Source organism: Capsicum annuum, chromosome 12, assembly GCF_002878395.1.
Source record: "Capsicum annuum cultivar UCD-10X-F1 chromosome 12, UCD10Xv1.1, whole genome shotgun sequence".
NCBI classification, from domain to species: domain Eukaryota; kingdom Viridiplantae; phylum Streptophyta; class Magnoliopsida; order Solanales; family Solanaceae; genus Capsicum; species Capsicum annuum.
In genome coordinates this window covers 207,252,259-207,265,559 of record NC_061122.1, presented here as the reverse complement: position 1 = coordinate 207,265,559, position 13,301 = coordinate 207,252,259, and the positions used below count along the sequence as shown (strand labels likewise).

Below are 13,301 nucleotides of genomic sequence, written 5' to 3'. Positions count from 1 at the left end.
TAATACCACTCATTTTCTATGTATTAGTAATACAAAGGCTTAACACATGCATTAATTTGATGAATTGCAAAATTATCCCTCAAATCATTATCTCTCTTTCTCTTTTCTAAAGTTCTGCACTTTACCATGAAAAAACAATAATGATTTTCTCCACCTCTTCTTCTTCCCCCAATTAATCAAAAATAGTTATTTTTTCCATCAAAGCGTTGTGCTTCGTTTTTTTGTCTATTATTTTGTTCGCTTATTTTGTTCCATCAAAGATCTTCAACAACACTACTTCCTAAACTTCTTCTATTAGCATCAAAATTCTCCTTCTCATTCAACTTACTTTTATCACTCTCGGCGGAAGAGCGAATTATCGCATTTATTGAAGAATTCTGAATCAATATCTACTTTTGATGAAGTTCTAGAAATTGTTTATACTGGAGGATTTTTTCGAAGAAGATGAAGATGAATAATTAGAATATTTTAATGGAAAGAAGGGTATTTTAGTAAATAAACATCTTTTCATAAAAAATAAATAAATAAATATTTTTTTCAGTACATGAAATTAAACACTATGTAAGAAATAATGCTTGCATAACTAATACTAGCATTATTAATACACTATATTTAACATTATTCTTATAAACTCTACAAAAAGACCCCTAAAGGCTCCCGCTATACGCGAGGTCGGGAAGTGAGGAAGATATTTAATTTACCATGCACCAACATCATCTTTAATGCTCTGATCATTATCGCCAAGTCCAAGCACCACAAGACTTTTTGCACCTACTATTCTAAGCACGTGGTGGAGTAACCATACACAACTTAAAATAATATTATTACAGGCGATATAAAATTTAGAAATTGTGCATTAGCTAATATTAGATTTTTAACAGAAATTTCATAAAACATATGATGCACATGAAAGTGAAGAAGGATAACGTTGGCTTAGTTTACATAGGATTGTTATTCTCAGTAGATGACTTAGTGTAGGACTCTATGTACATGCTTTCATTTAGGACACTTACGTGATCTGTATATATAAATATGGGAGTGTATTTTTAACATAATACGATTGAAAACCCTTTCTTGATATCAGTGACCTAACAGGTTAAAACAACCCAAACTCTTCCTACGACCAGAGGTTTTACAACAGCTTCAATGACGGATGAAACCGTCTCAGCAAGTTTCTCCTTGCCGGGAATACCTGTCGAAATACCGACTTCCACAATCACCATTTATCAATAATTATTTATCATAATTATGAAGGAAAAGGCCATATCGCATGAGTTTTTCCATCATCCAAGACATCGAATGGCACTCGGGTGTCTGGACGACCCATTTCTAACCTAGCGACTACCCAAAATTCAGCTATTCAAAATTGGTTGATGGATACTGGCACCACACATCATCTGATATCCGATCTTGATAACCTTGGCATTCACTCTGAATATCAAGGCCCCGAGGAAGTAACTCTAGGTAATGACTCTAAATTACCAATCTCTCATATAGGTGCAGGCTCTATTATTGCTTCTAACAAAAAATAAAAACTAGGTGATATTCTTCACGTTCCTACTGCGACTCAAAATTTAATTTCCATTAGTTCTTTTACTACATCTAACAATGTTTCCGTTGAATTTTTTTAAACCATTTTTTGATTAAGGATTTGGCAACGAGGGTACCACTACATAGAAGGCAGACTAACGGAGGACTATACTTGCTTCCTGTGAAAAGACTATTTCTCCGGCTTCCTTTGTAGCTTATGTTGGTGTTTGGCATTCTCGTTTGGTGCATGCATCTTATCCTACCATCCATCAAGCATTACCATCTACTGTTTTACAGTCTAGTAAATCCCCTAGTTTGTACACTACTTATGTTGTTAGCAAAAGTCATATGATTTCTTTTAGTGAGTCTAGTTTTTAGGCTTCTGTCCCTCTTGATTTAATATGTTCGGATGTTTGGGGACTTGCCCCGATTGTTTCTAATGATGGTTATCGTTATTATATGATATTTTTTGATCATTTTAGTAAATATACTTGGATTTATTTTCTTCACTTTAAATCTGAAGTTATGTCCATTTTTATTCAGTCTCGCACTCTAGTTGAAAAATACTTTGTTCGCCCTATTAAATATTTTCAAGTTGATTGGGGAGGGGAGTTTCAAGCATTGAACAATTATTTACGTACTAATGGAATTACACAACGTGTTTCCTGTCCTTAGACTCACGAAAAAAATGGTTGTGCAAAACATAAATATAGGCATATTGTCGAGACTGGTAGAGCATTATTACACCATGCCAATGTTCCTTCTCATTTTTGAACAAATGCATTTGAAATTTCCGTGTATACTATTAACAGACTACCCACACCACGGTTGAAAAATCAATCACCTTTTTATGCATTTTTTCAAAAGGATCCAGACTATTCTCTTTTGCGTGTTTTTGGTTGTGTGTGTTTCCCTTAGTTTCGTCCCTACACCAAGAATAAATTATCATCTCGATCTAGTCCCTACACCAAGAATAAATTATCATCTCGATCTAAACCATGTGTGTTCTTGGGATACAGTAAAATTCATAAATGTTATGATCTTTTTTCTTCAAAATTTTTGGTATCACGTCATGTGGTTTTTGATGAATCTGTGTTTCTATTTTCTTCGCAGGATGCGTTGGTGCCGATGAAATCAACCAATAATACCACAGATCCTCTCATGCTACAAGTGTTTTTTTCTCCTACAATACCTCTATCTCCAAATAATTCTCTTTCTAAACCTTCAAGACCAGTCCCTTACCTTGCCAGTAGCCGAGCTGCCTGTATCCCTGACACCTTCACAGCCTATACCTGTTGATGTTTTGCATTCAAATTTGGATGCACCACATTAGTCAACACCACTTCAATTGCCACATTCATCACCTGCTCGATGTATGGTCACTCGAGCTTAAACTGGTTCATTAAAACACAACCATTTTCTATGTTTATTGTTACTCCAGCCTTTACGGAACCTTCTTGCTACTCTCAGGCTATTAAGCATGAGCATTGGCGGCATGCTATGGCTAATGAATATAATGTATTAATATGCAATGGAACCTGTCAGCTTGTTCCTTCATCCCTAACTCAAAATATCATTGGTTGCCGATAGGTGTTTAAGATAAAAATGATGGTTGATGGCTCTTTAGACCACTACAAGGCATGACTTATTGCCAAAGGATATACCTAATGACCTGGGATTGACTTTGTGGATACATTTAGTACCACAATTAAGCCATCAATGATGCAGTTATTGTTATCCTTGGCCGTAACTAATGGTTGGCATATCACACAGTTGGACATCTCCAATGCTTTTCTTCATGGTAACTTGGATGAGGTTGTTTATATGTATCAACCTCCTGGTTTTGTAGATCCCTCTCGTGCAGACTATGAGTGCCTTCTCAAAAGATCCCTATATGGTCTCAAACAAGATCCTCGAATGTGGAACAAGTGACTTACTGATGCTCTTACTTCACTAGGATTCTCGGATTCTAAGACGGACAGTTCTTTGTTTTATATGTCTACTCCGAGTGACAAGATATTTTTTCTGATATATGTGAATGATACTTTGGTGCTTGGCAATAATCCTTCCCATATTAAGTCTTTGGTTGTGCGCCTCCAATCCCAATTTATTGTACGTGATTTGAGGTCTCTTTCCTATGTTTTGGGTATATCAGCAACTAGAACTAGTGAAGGCTTGTTTTTATCTCAAAGAAAATATGTTGAGGAGCTCCTTCGACGTATCCAGATGGAGTTTTGCAGTCTTGTTAACACTCCCATTTGCCTATCTTCCAAGCTTTCATCATCTGGAGGTATTCCATTCAATGATCTGACGTTGTATCATAGCATAGTTGGTGGGCTATAGTACTTGACCTTCACGCATCCAGATTTGGATTATGTAGTGAATAAAGTTTCTCAATTCATGCATTGTCCTATGGATACTCATTGGGTGGAAGTGAAACATATACTGTGTTATATTAAAGGGTCATTAGCTCATGGTCTGTTCTTTTCACGTCGATCTACTACCTTACTTCATAGTCATACCGATTTCGATTGAGGGGGAGATGTAGATGATCGAAAATCCACCACTGGTTTTACTGTATACTTGGGTAATCATTTGATTTCATGGTTATCAAGGAAGCAAAAATCGGTATCCCGATCAAGCACTGAGGCCGAGTATAGAGCACTAGCTGCTGCAACTTCAGAAATTACTTGGGTGGAGTTTTTGCTCTGACAAATTGTTTGCTTTACCTCTTCTACACCTATTTTATAGTGTGACAATTTAAGTGCTACATACTTAACAGCCAATCCCATTTTTCATTCTCGTACGAAACATATAGAGATTAATTTTCATTTTGTTCAAGACAAGGTTCGTAATAAGACTCTTTCAGTTCGGTATGTTATTTATCATGATCACATTGCAGATCTATTGACGAAGCCATTGTCTAAGTCATGGTTTCTTGAGTTGCAGTCCAAGTTGATGGTGGTTCAGAACCCTGCTTAACTTGAGGGGGAATAAAGAAGGATAATATTGGCTTAGTTTACAAAAGATTGTTATTCTCAGTAGATGACTTAGTGTAGGACTCTCTGAACATGATTTCAGTTAGGACACTTACGTGATTTGTATATATAAATATGGAAGTGTATTTTTAACATAATACGATTGAAAACCCTTTTTGAAAGGACCTAAAGATGAAAAGGAAAAAACTCTTCAAGGGCAGTAAAAAGCAATTCATAATTTGAGCAATCCCTTCTTTATCGTATTTCTTTGTTGAGCAGACATCAAGTTATACTAATTTCTAAACATAGCAAAGAAATACAATGCAGTGTATCAACTTGTGAAATGGAAATAATTCTGCTAAGGAGGACTTTCAACAAAGACAGAAGATCATACAGCAGGTGGAAAATGACACCTATACACACCTTGTTCACTTAGATTTTCATTTATCACCTTCCCAATTTGTTCCATTAGATTTATGTCAGAAAATAGAATAGGAACAAAGAAAATAAAATTATTAGTAATAGGTAACAAAATACCTTATTAAAATGTTCATATTGCTGATTACCCAACCAAAAACACTATAAGAAAGTTGTTGAAGCCACAAGCCCCTCTGTTTTCCCTTGAATTTATGACACACAGATAAAGTTCCACAATGGGAACTAAAATACTAAAGCAAAAGAAACTAGAAATGACTCTCATTCCTTACCTCAGTAAACCACTTGTAAAATCCATTGGCATTGTCAGTAGGCAGCCCATCAGCGTATCTAAATATCAATGCAAAAATGCAGGAATCAAGTATACATAAGAACCACATGCCTAACTAAGCCAAGAAAAAGGTCAAACATCGCCAAAGTGTGCCACCATGAAAATGCTTATGTTTCTTTCTTCAGTTTCTCCTCATACTGATCATCAGTAGCAGAATAATCATCATAATATGAAGTGAATACAATAGTGTCACCAATAACCGTTGATATTAGTCCGATTGACAGGCCCAATAAGAAGAATGACCCGGGCCCAACAACATAGGAATATTATTTTTTTATTATATTCTTGCATATACACATATCTGGACTATTCTAGAATGAATGAGAGAAGATATTTTCATTTCAGTTTCTCTCTCGCCTCTTGAGTTTTTAGGGTTTTGTATACATTGTTTTCATGGCGATCTAATGATATGGAGTTTTAACATGGTATCAGAGCAGGGATTTATACTCATCTGGTTCACGATTTTGAAGACCTTGCTTCTTCAGGTTGTGAAGAAGGGTAGTAATCCCTATTTTTTTATTATTGGGTTTTCATTTTTAGATTGTGAAACTTGTAGCTTGTGTAATTTCTACCCTCAATCTAAAGCCAAAATACTTGGCGAAATTTTTATGATTTTGTGAGCATTTTCTCTTTGTAAGCTTGTATTTTTGGTGATAGTTTACAATGTCTTAATGTCTACTGTTAATTTGAGCACTGTCAAAGGTTTTGATGAGTTTACAGTTTTACCTACTCATCCCTTCTACATATATCCTTTTGATAGTCTAGGCACTCAATTAGTTTCACCTCCTTTTGAGGGTACTCAGTTTGTAGTTTGGCGAAAGAATATGATTACTGCTCTATCAGCCAAAAACAAGTTAGGGCTGATAACTAGTACTATTCCCATACCGACATATAATTGTCTATATTTTCCCTTTTATGAGAGGTGTAACAATATGATTATTGCCTGGCTTACAAATCCCCTTTCCATCGAATTAGCCACCAGTGTCATGTGTTTTGACACGGCTAAAGATATATGGTTAGACATCAATGAATGCTTTGGTCAATCTAATGAGACCAAGAACATTCAGCTTCAAAAGGAAATTAATTCTACTTCCCAAGGGTTATCTAGCATTGCTGCTTATTTCACTCGACTACGTACCCTTTGGGATGAACTTCACACATCTTATATGGGTCCAGTGTGTACATGTGGAGCCTTAGGGAAATTGTTAGAGCAGCAAAAGTTGTTCCAGTTTCTTAGTGGACTTAATGATGATTACTCCATATACAAAAGTAATATCTTGATGCTACCCACTCTCCCCTCTCTGAGCAGTTCTTATTCCATACTCCAACATGTTGAGAAACAGAATGAAGCTTCTGCTCCTGTTCCTGATTTTTCAAATAACTCAGCTTCTTTCAATGTTTATACTTAGAATCCACCTTATGGGAGAGGTTTTACTCAGAAAGTCCACTTTGATCATAAAAGAAATTTCCCTAGACATTCTTTACCTGTTGCAAATGGAGATTACTCATCTAATCAGTCTGAGTTAAAGAGGTTTTCATCCTCTTTTACTAGTACTGGTTCTGGTTTGTTCTGCAAATATTGTAAGAAATTAGGTCATATTATTGGCAAATGTTACAAACTTCATGGATACCCTGCTGATTCTAAATTTTCTAGAAGCAACAAGTCTGCTTCTTGTGTGCTTTCTGATAATCAACTTCCAGATACTGGGCTTTTCTTTTTAAGACTTGATGATCATGAATACAAGTTGACCAAAGAATAGTTTCAACATTACCAACATCTTCATCATATTCAACAAAATTCTGCTCCTCATTCTTTGCCATGCAGCCCTGTTGTTCCTACTCTGAGGATACAGGGTTTGCTCATTTTGCAGGTCTGTTGAATCACCCTCTTGTTAACTCTGCTATTTTTCATGTTTGTGCAGTATCTTCTTTAGGAATAGATCCTTGTATACTTGATTTTGGTGCCACTAATCACATGACACCTCACAAACATATCTCACACAACATTAGTCCTCTAGCCACTCCTCTACTAATCAGTTTACCTAATGGTTATAAAGTTAAGGTTGTTTCTATTGGATCTTTACATGTCATACATGATATTACTTTACACAATGTTTTACTAGTTCCTTCTTTTCAGTTCAACCTTATTTCCTTGGTTTGTAAACTTAAGAAGTCCTTGTATGGCCTCAAACAAGTTTTCAGGCAATAGTTTTCCAAGGTGTCTGAAGCCTTGTTATCTCGAGGCTACATTTCTAGCAAAAATGATTACTCTTTGTTTATTAAGTGTACTCCTACATCTTTGGTTGTTCTTGTGGTTTATGTGGATGATATTCTTCTTGCTGGTTCTGATATATCTAAGATGACTAGCCTCAAATCTTTCCTTAATTAATAATTCAAGATTAAGGATTTGGGATTGGTTCATTATTTTCTGGGACTTGAGGTTATCGCTCGAGTCTGGTATTTTATCACTCAACAGAATTTTGCCTCTGATTTGTTGGAAGAATTTCAGTGTTCTCAATTCACTCATGTGCCTTCCCCTTCGGATCCTACTGTCAAATTGACATCTGACATGTCTGATCTTTTACTCGATCCCTTCATTTATCGACGTCTTGTTGGGAAACTTAATTTTCCTCAACATACCAGACCCGATATTTCTTTTGTTATTCAGCATCTAAGTTAGTTTCTCAATCGTCCTTGAACATCTCACATGTTGGCTGGCATTTATGTGTTAAGATACTTGAGCTCTGCACTTGATCAAGGCATTTTCTTGTCCTCGTTACCTTCTATGGATCTTATTAATTATGCTGATTCTGATTGGGCTACTTTTCCTTTATCCAGACGTTCAGGGTTTTATATTTTCTTTGGGGGTTGTCCCATTTCTTGGAAGAGCAAGAAGCAACCCACCATTGCTTTATATTCTGCTGAAGCAGAATACAGGGCCTTGAGGAAAGTTGTGGCTAAAGTTGTTTGGCTCATTCGTCTTTTTATTGATTTTGGTTTGTCCATTTATTCTCCTATTTCTATTTTTTGTGACAGTTTGGCCACTTTGCATATTGCTCAAAATTTGGTATCTCACGAGCGCCCTAAGCACATTGAGAGTGATTGCCATTACGTGTGTAACTGCCTTCTCTCTAGTATTATTTCTTAGCATCATGTCTCAGTTGGTTGATATCATGAGAAAGCCTCACTACCAGAAATTAGATCTATGGTGACGGTTGCAAAACCATTGTAATAGGCCAAACAACCATTGCCATAGACCTATCGCAATGGTTCAGCAAGCGTCCCAAAGGTGGGCGTTGCGATAGGTCTATGGCAACGGTTTTTGCGACGATTGTATAAACCGTCGCCATAGGCAGAACTATAGTGACAGTTTCTTACAACCGTTGCCATAGATAGGACTATTACGATGGTTATTTTTTGACTTATTGAGACACCTATTTCCATCTATTGCAACTGTTATGAACCGTTGCAATAGAATCTATTACAACGGTTATGAACCGTCACAATAGATGCTATTGTGACACCTTCATTATTCTGTTGCAACGCTTTTTGACGCCTATTTTCATCTATTGCAACAGTTATGAACCGTTGCAATAGATTCTATTACAACGACATTAAATCGTTGCAATAGCATCTATTACGACGTTTTTGTTATTAAATTAAAACGATTTATATAAATAGTTGTATTAATGTAAATTTTTATTTATATACATAGTAAGTTATAACACAATATATACACATCACACAACAAAATTATTCATTAATAATCACATAATTCAAAATATGCAACAAGCTAGTAGTTTAAACCCAAAAGTAAAATGTAATCAAGTCCAAATGATTAGTTAAGGTTTTACATACTAGCAAGTTCAAGTCGAGATAAGTTTAAACAAATTCACCACAAAACTTTGTATATTAGAGCATTTATCCATAACCTAAAAATCTTCTCAAGTATGGTCAATGTCTTCATCATTTTCTTCATTTTTTGTGTTCTAGTATTTGTTTGTTTCGTAGAGCTACTAGTGATCTAGCTGAAAGAAAGTTTTTAGTTTTCTGATGATTTCTCAGAACACCCTTATTGATTCATGATTCTTTAAGTCTCTGTAAGATCAGGAGCAAAAATGTAATTTCAAGCTGGTTAAAATAACAAAGAAAGACTGGCATGCAGTAGAAGTGTGTCTTGATCTTCTAACATACAACTAGAAGCCTTATAAAGCAACAAATTCAGAACACACAAGCCTTATAAAGCAAAAACTCCAAGTTGCAAACTAAACAATATTCAAATACATAATTATCGTTTAGATGTTAATCTTGAAGTTTTGCATTTCTTAGGCAGGTTGAAAATAGAAGCTCATGTCAAAGGTTATGTTAGAATTTCTTGGATGTATTGGTTTAAGAAGATTTTATATCACCAAGTTGCTCTTGTTTACGTGTTTACTAAACTTGTGACTAATGTTTCCCAGGTGAGTCTTATTTCTTTTGAATGTAGCCCTTTTCAATGGTTATTACAATAGTGGAATGGATTTTATTTAGATCATTTTCCCTAAGCATTCACTTGGTTTTATAACTAATACAGTTCTTGTAATTGCAGTCCTTTCTTGCTTTCTATGTGATAAACGCTAACAAAAATCATAACAAAAGCAAATTAAAACCAAACAAGACCAACTAATAAGGTTATAAGATTAAATGGTAGCCGTTAAAGTTATAGGGTTAAACGGTGGCCGTTAAGGTTATAAGTTTAAATGGTGGCCGTTAAACTTATAAGGTTATAAGGTTAAATAGTGGCCATTAAGGTTATAAGTTTAAACGGTGACCGCTAAGGTTATAAGGTTAAATGATGGTCGTTAACCTTATAAGGTTATAAAGTTAAAGGGTGGTCGTTATGGTTATAAGGTCATACGGTGGCCGTTAAGGTTATAAGGTTAAACGGTGGTCGTTAAGGTTATAAGGTTAAATGGTGGCCGTTAAGGTTATAAGGTTAACGTTATAGATTTCACAGGGAAAGGGAAACACAATTCAAGGTTATAATTCAAGGCACCATACCTCAAGTCTTTGTTCTGAGTCGTTCCACTCAAACATTGGAAAGTCAGTCACCCAAAGTATTGAATGCATAGACTAGATATATGAACAAAAGAAAGATGGACATTAGGAAATACAAGATGCTACTCAAGAACTTAAGTCTTCTACAAATAAGCACATATGTAAATCCAAATTTGGACATCAGATACTCACATTGTCAATTAAACCCAGTTCATGTGCAACATATGTTCTAAGACGATCCAATGTTTTATTGACTTCTGCATGGTGACCAACAGCAAACAAGATAAGATCATCTAGTACCGCGGAGAACTGATTCAGCAATTCCTCTTTCTTTGTCGTATCTAAACTAGAAACCAGCGGCGGAATCCCTTCAAAGTACTCTTTGTGCATCTGCTTGAAAAACTGCACTATTTATTGTATTATGAACAAATTGTCAGATGATCTGCGATGATCAACGTGGACACCAAGTATCCAAGTGGTCACAGCAGAAGCAGAGAAAGGAAGAGCATAGCCCCTTTTTACAGAAGAATACTCAAGGGGTGTTGCTGAGATAGACATAGCAGGGAGAAGCAACCACCCTTTACAGAAAACCCCATCCCTCTAAGGCTTTAGTTATGATGACTATAGTACTGGTGATGAAGATCACTAGTACGATGATGAACGAATGGAAAATGACACTAGTAATACTGACAATAAAAATTATGTTGGATCTACTTATAGATTGACTTAGAACTCTACCAGTGATAACTATGAAGTCTTCAGGATTAACATGTATGGACATAACATCAATGCATACTTTTCAACTTTACTAGAGCAAGGCACAATCTTTGGAGGAGTTTTATAAGTTAAAGCCACAAGGCAAAGATAAAGTTGCAAGCAAAACAATGAATTCAAGAAACACACATTTCATAAATAGTCATGCCAAAGTGAAAATGAGAGAAGACTAGCTAAAACTAACACGCTCGCATAATCAATGATACCTCCCAATTACAAATATAGACACCACCTTCAGTAGAAAAAATTATTCATCTACTATGGATGGTCAGTAGTTAATGACGTAAGTTACCTGTACGGTCTCTTTTTTGTTTGAAATATGTTTTAATTTTTCGGAAGACATTAATCTTCGAGCCTTAGTTTAAGCTAAAGCAGAAGCATCTATATCGTACCATAACCACCAAAATCTCCCAAAAAAAAGAGGAGTTTTGTGAAGTAAAACACACTGATTTATAAGAGAAAAGTTAATCGAAGAGACCCCTTAAGTCTACATTTAAGAAACTAATCCTCCCAATGTTATTCTTTCAATGCTAATTTGGCTAAAAATGCAGCCATGCAGAAGCAGGGTAGTGATAGATAGATACATATGTAAAAGGAATTCAACATGAAGTTTGACAATATAGCAACTTAGAAAGGGAGTCAAAGCAAGAAAGTGTCAGTGATATAGTGCTCCTAATGGCTCTCATAATGTGTTTCCTGACTAGTAAACAAAAGTTTCATCAATAATCCAAATACTGCCATTGTTGGACGTAACAGGTAATCTACTGAGTTTCAACTAGCAAAAACACACAAATCTATACCAATAACTAGAAAAGTGGAAAGAGGCCTCACACGGCTTCACAAACCAACACAAGAACAACAAGATGAACAACAAGTTACTAGTGAATCGAAATAGGCCTCACACAGCTTTACTAGATTTTGAGTTTGTGTTTTGAAAAAGAAAATGAGATGAATAACAAGGCAACAATGCTAGTAAATCGAAAGAGCCCCACACACGGCTTCAATAGTGAACTTGGACATGCACAACAACATATGGTGGTGAGGCAAGGAAGGGCGTAGAAGTGGGAATTGCCTGCCACCTAATATGAACCAAGTAATTAATACAAAGATGCTTCTATCTCAATTCATATTTAATATCTTAAAATTCTTCCATATCATAAATATCAATATGACCAATTAAAATTAACATAGGTGTAAAACTTCAGTACAAGTCTAAAAAGCATCAGGCTACCAACCAGCATCCGACGCAAGGTACAGAGCAGCCATGGCAATATCATATTTCTCCCCAAGTTTGTACAGAGGCATGTATTCTCTGTTCTTATTGCTTATCTCCTCCGGTCCAAGTTTATGCATGCTAGCAGTGTCACCTATGCTGCCTTGTGCAATACCATTTACCTTAATATCATAGTCTGTGCACCACTGTAGAGCCAAATTTATAGTGACTGCATCAACAGCAGACTGCACCGAGAGATGATGTGAGTGGGAATTAAAAATAACAAAATAAAAATAAACACAAACTAACCTTGAAGCTGAAGTTCCAAACCTTAGCAACAGCTACATGGATTTGATACCAAGATGCAGTGTAATGCAAAGTATCACTGATGTTCAATATCAATCCACCAGAAGTCGAACTCCTCCCAGGTCCCCCCTTCTTGATATAGTTAAGTGCTTTATGGCACATAGTAAATGTACCAACAGAATCAATATCTAGTACTGCAAAAAACATCATAAACATATAAAAAGAATCAGAATGTAATTTGAGATAGCCTTTTTCTCACCTCAAATTAAAGAGAGGAAAGTGATTTGCTATCCTCTTTTACTACACAAGCAATCCCCTTACTCAACCTCTTTTCCATACCTCCTCAAGAAAATGCCATAAGCCCAAGAGATCCTGCTGAATGAGACAAAGAGAGAGTAATGAAAAGAATTTGTTAAGGAGCATAGTGACATTGAGGTAAAAGATGCAAAAAGTAATAGGTTGACAGAAGATACAACAATGACTCACAACAAAGATAAGGAACAAATTTCCCCTAAGGATGATATGCTACAGCAACAACCCATAATTAAGGAAAGTGGAAAAATTATAACTCATCCAGCAATATCCCTGAAGAAGAAATAGTGATTAGTAAAGAAGCTATCATACCAGAATGTTCTGAGGAAAAGCAACCTATAAATTATATGGAGTAGCAACAACTAGACTCTAGCAGAAACAAAAT

The 13,301-nt window shown here is 35.7% G+C and overlaps 1 protein-coding gene across 1 annotated transcript; it reads right to left on the bottom strand.

Annotated features, from left to right (window-relative positions):
- Positions 1-12,302: 12,302 nt before the first annotated feature.
- Positions 12,303-12,766, bottom strand: LOC107850209 (peroxisomal 2,4-dienoyl-CoA reductase [(3E)-enoyl-CoA-producing]-like). Its single transcript, XM_016694622.2, has 2 exons — positions 12,629-12,766; positions 12,303-12,543 (listed from the first exon to the last, which is right to left on the bottom strand). The coding sequence occupies exons 1-2, from the start codon at positions 12,764-12,766 to the stop codon at positions 12,313-12,315; spliced, it is 369 nt and encodes a 122-aa protein (XP_016550108.2). The 3' UTR covers positions 12,303-12,312.
- Between the last annotated feature and the right edge of the window lie 535 nt (positions 12,767-13,301).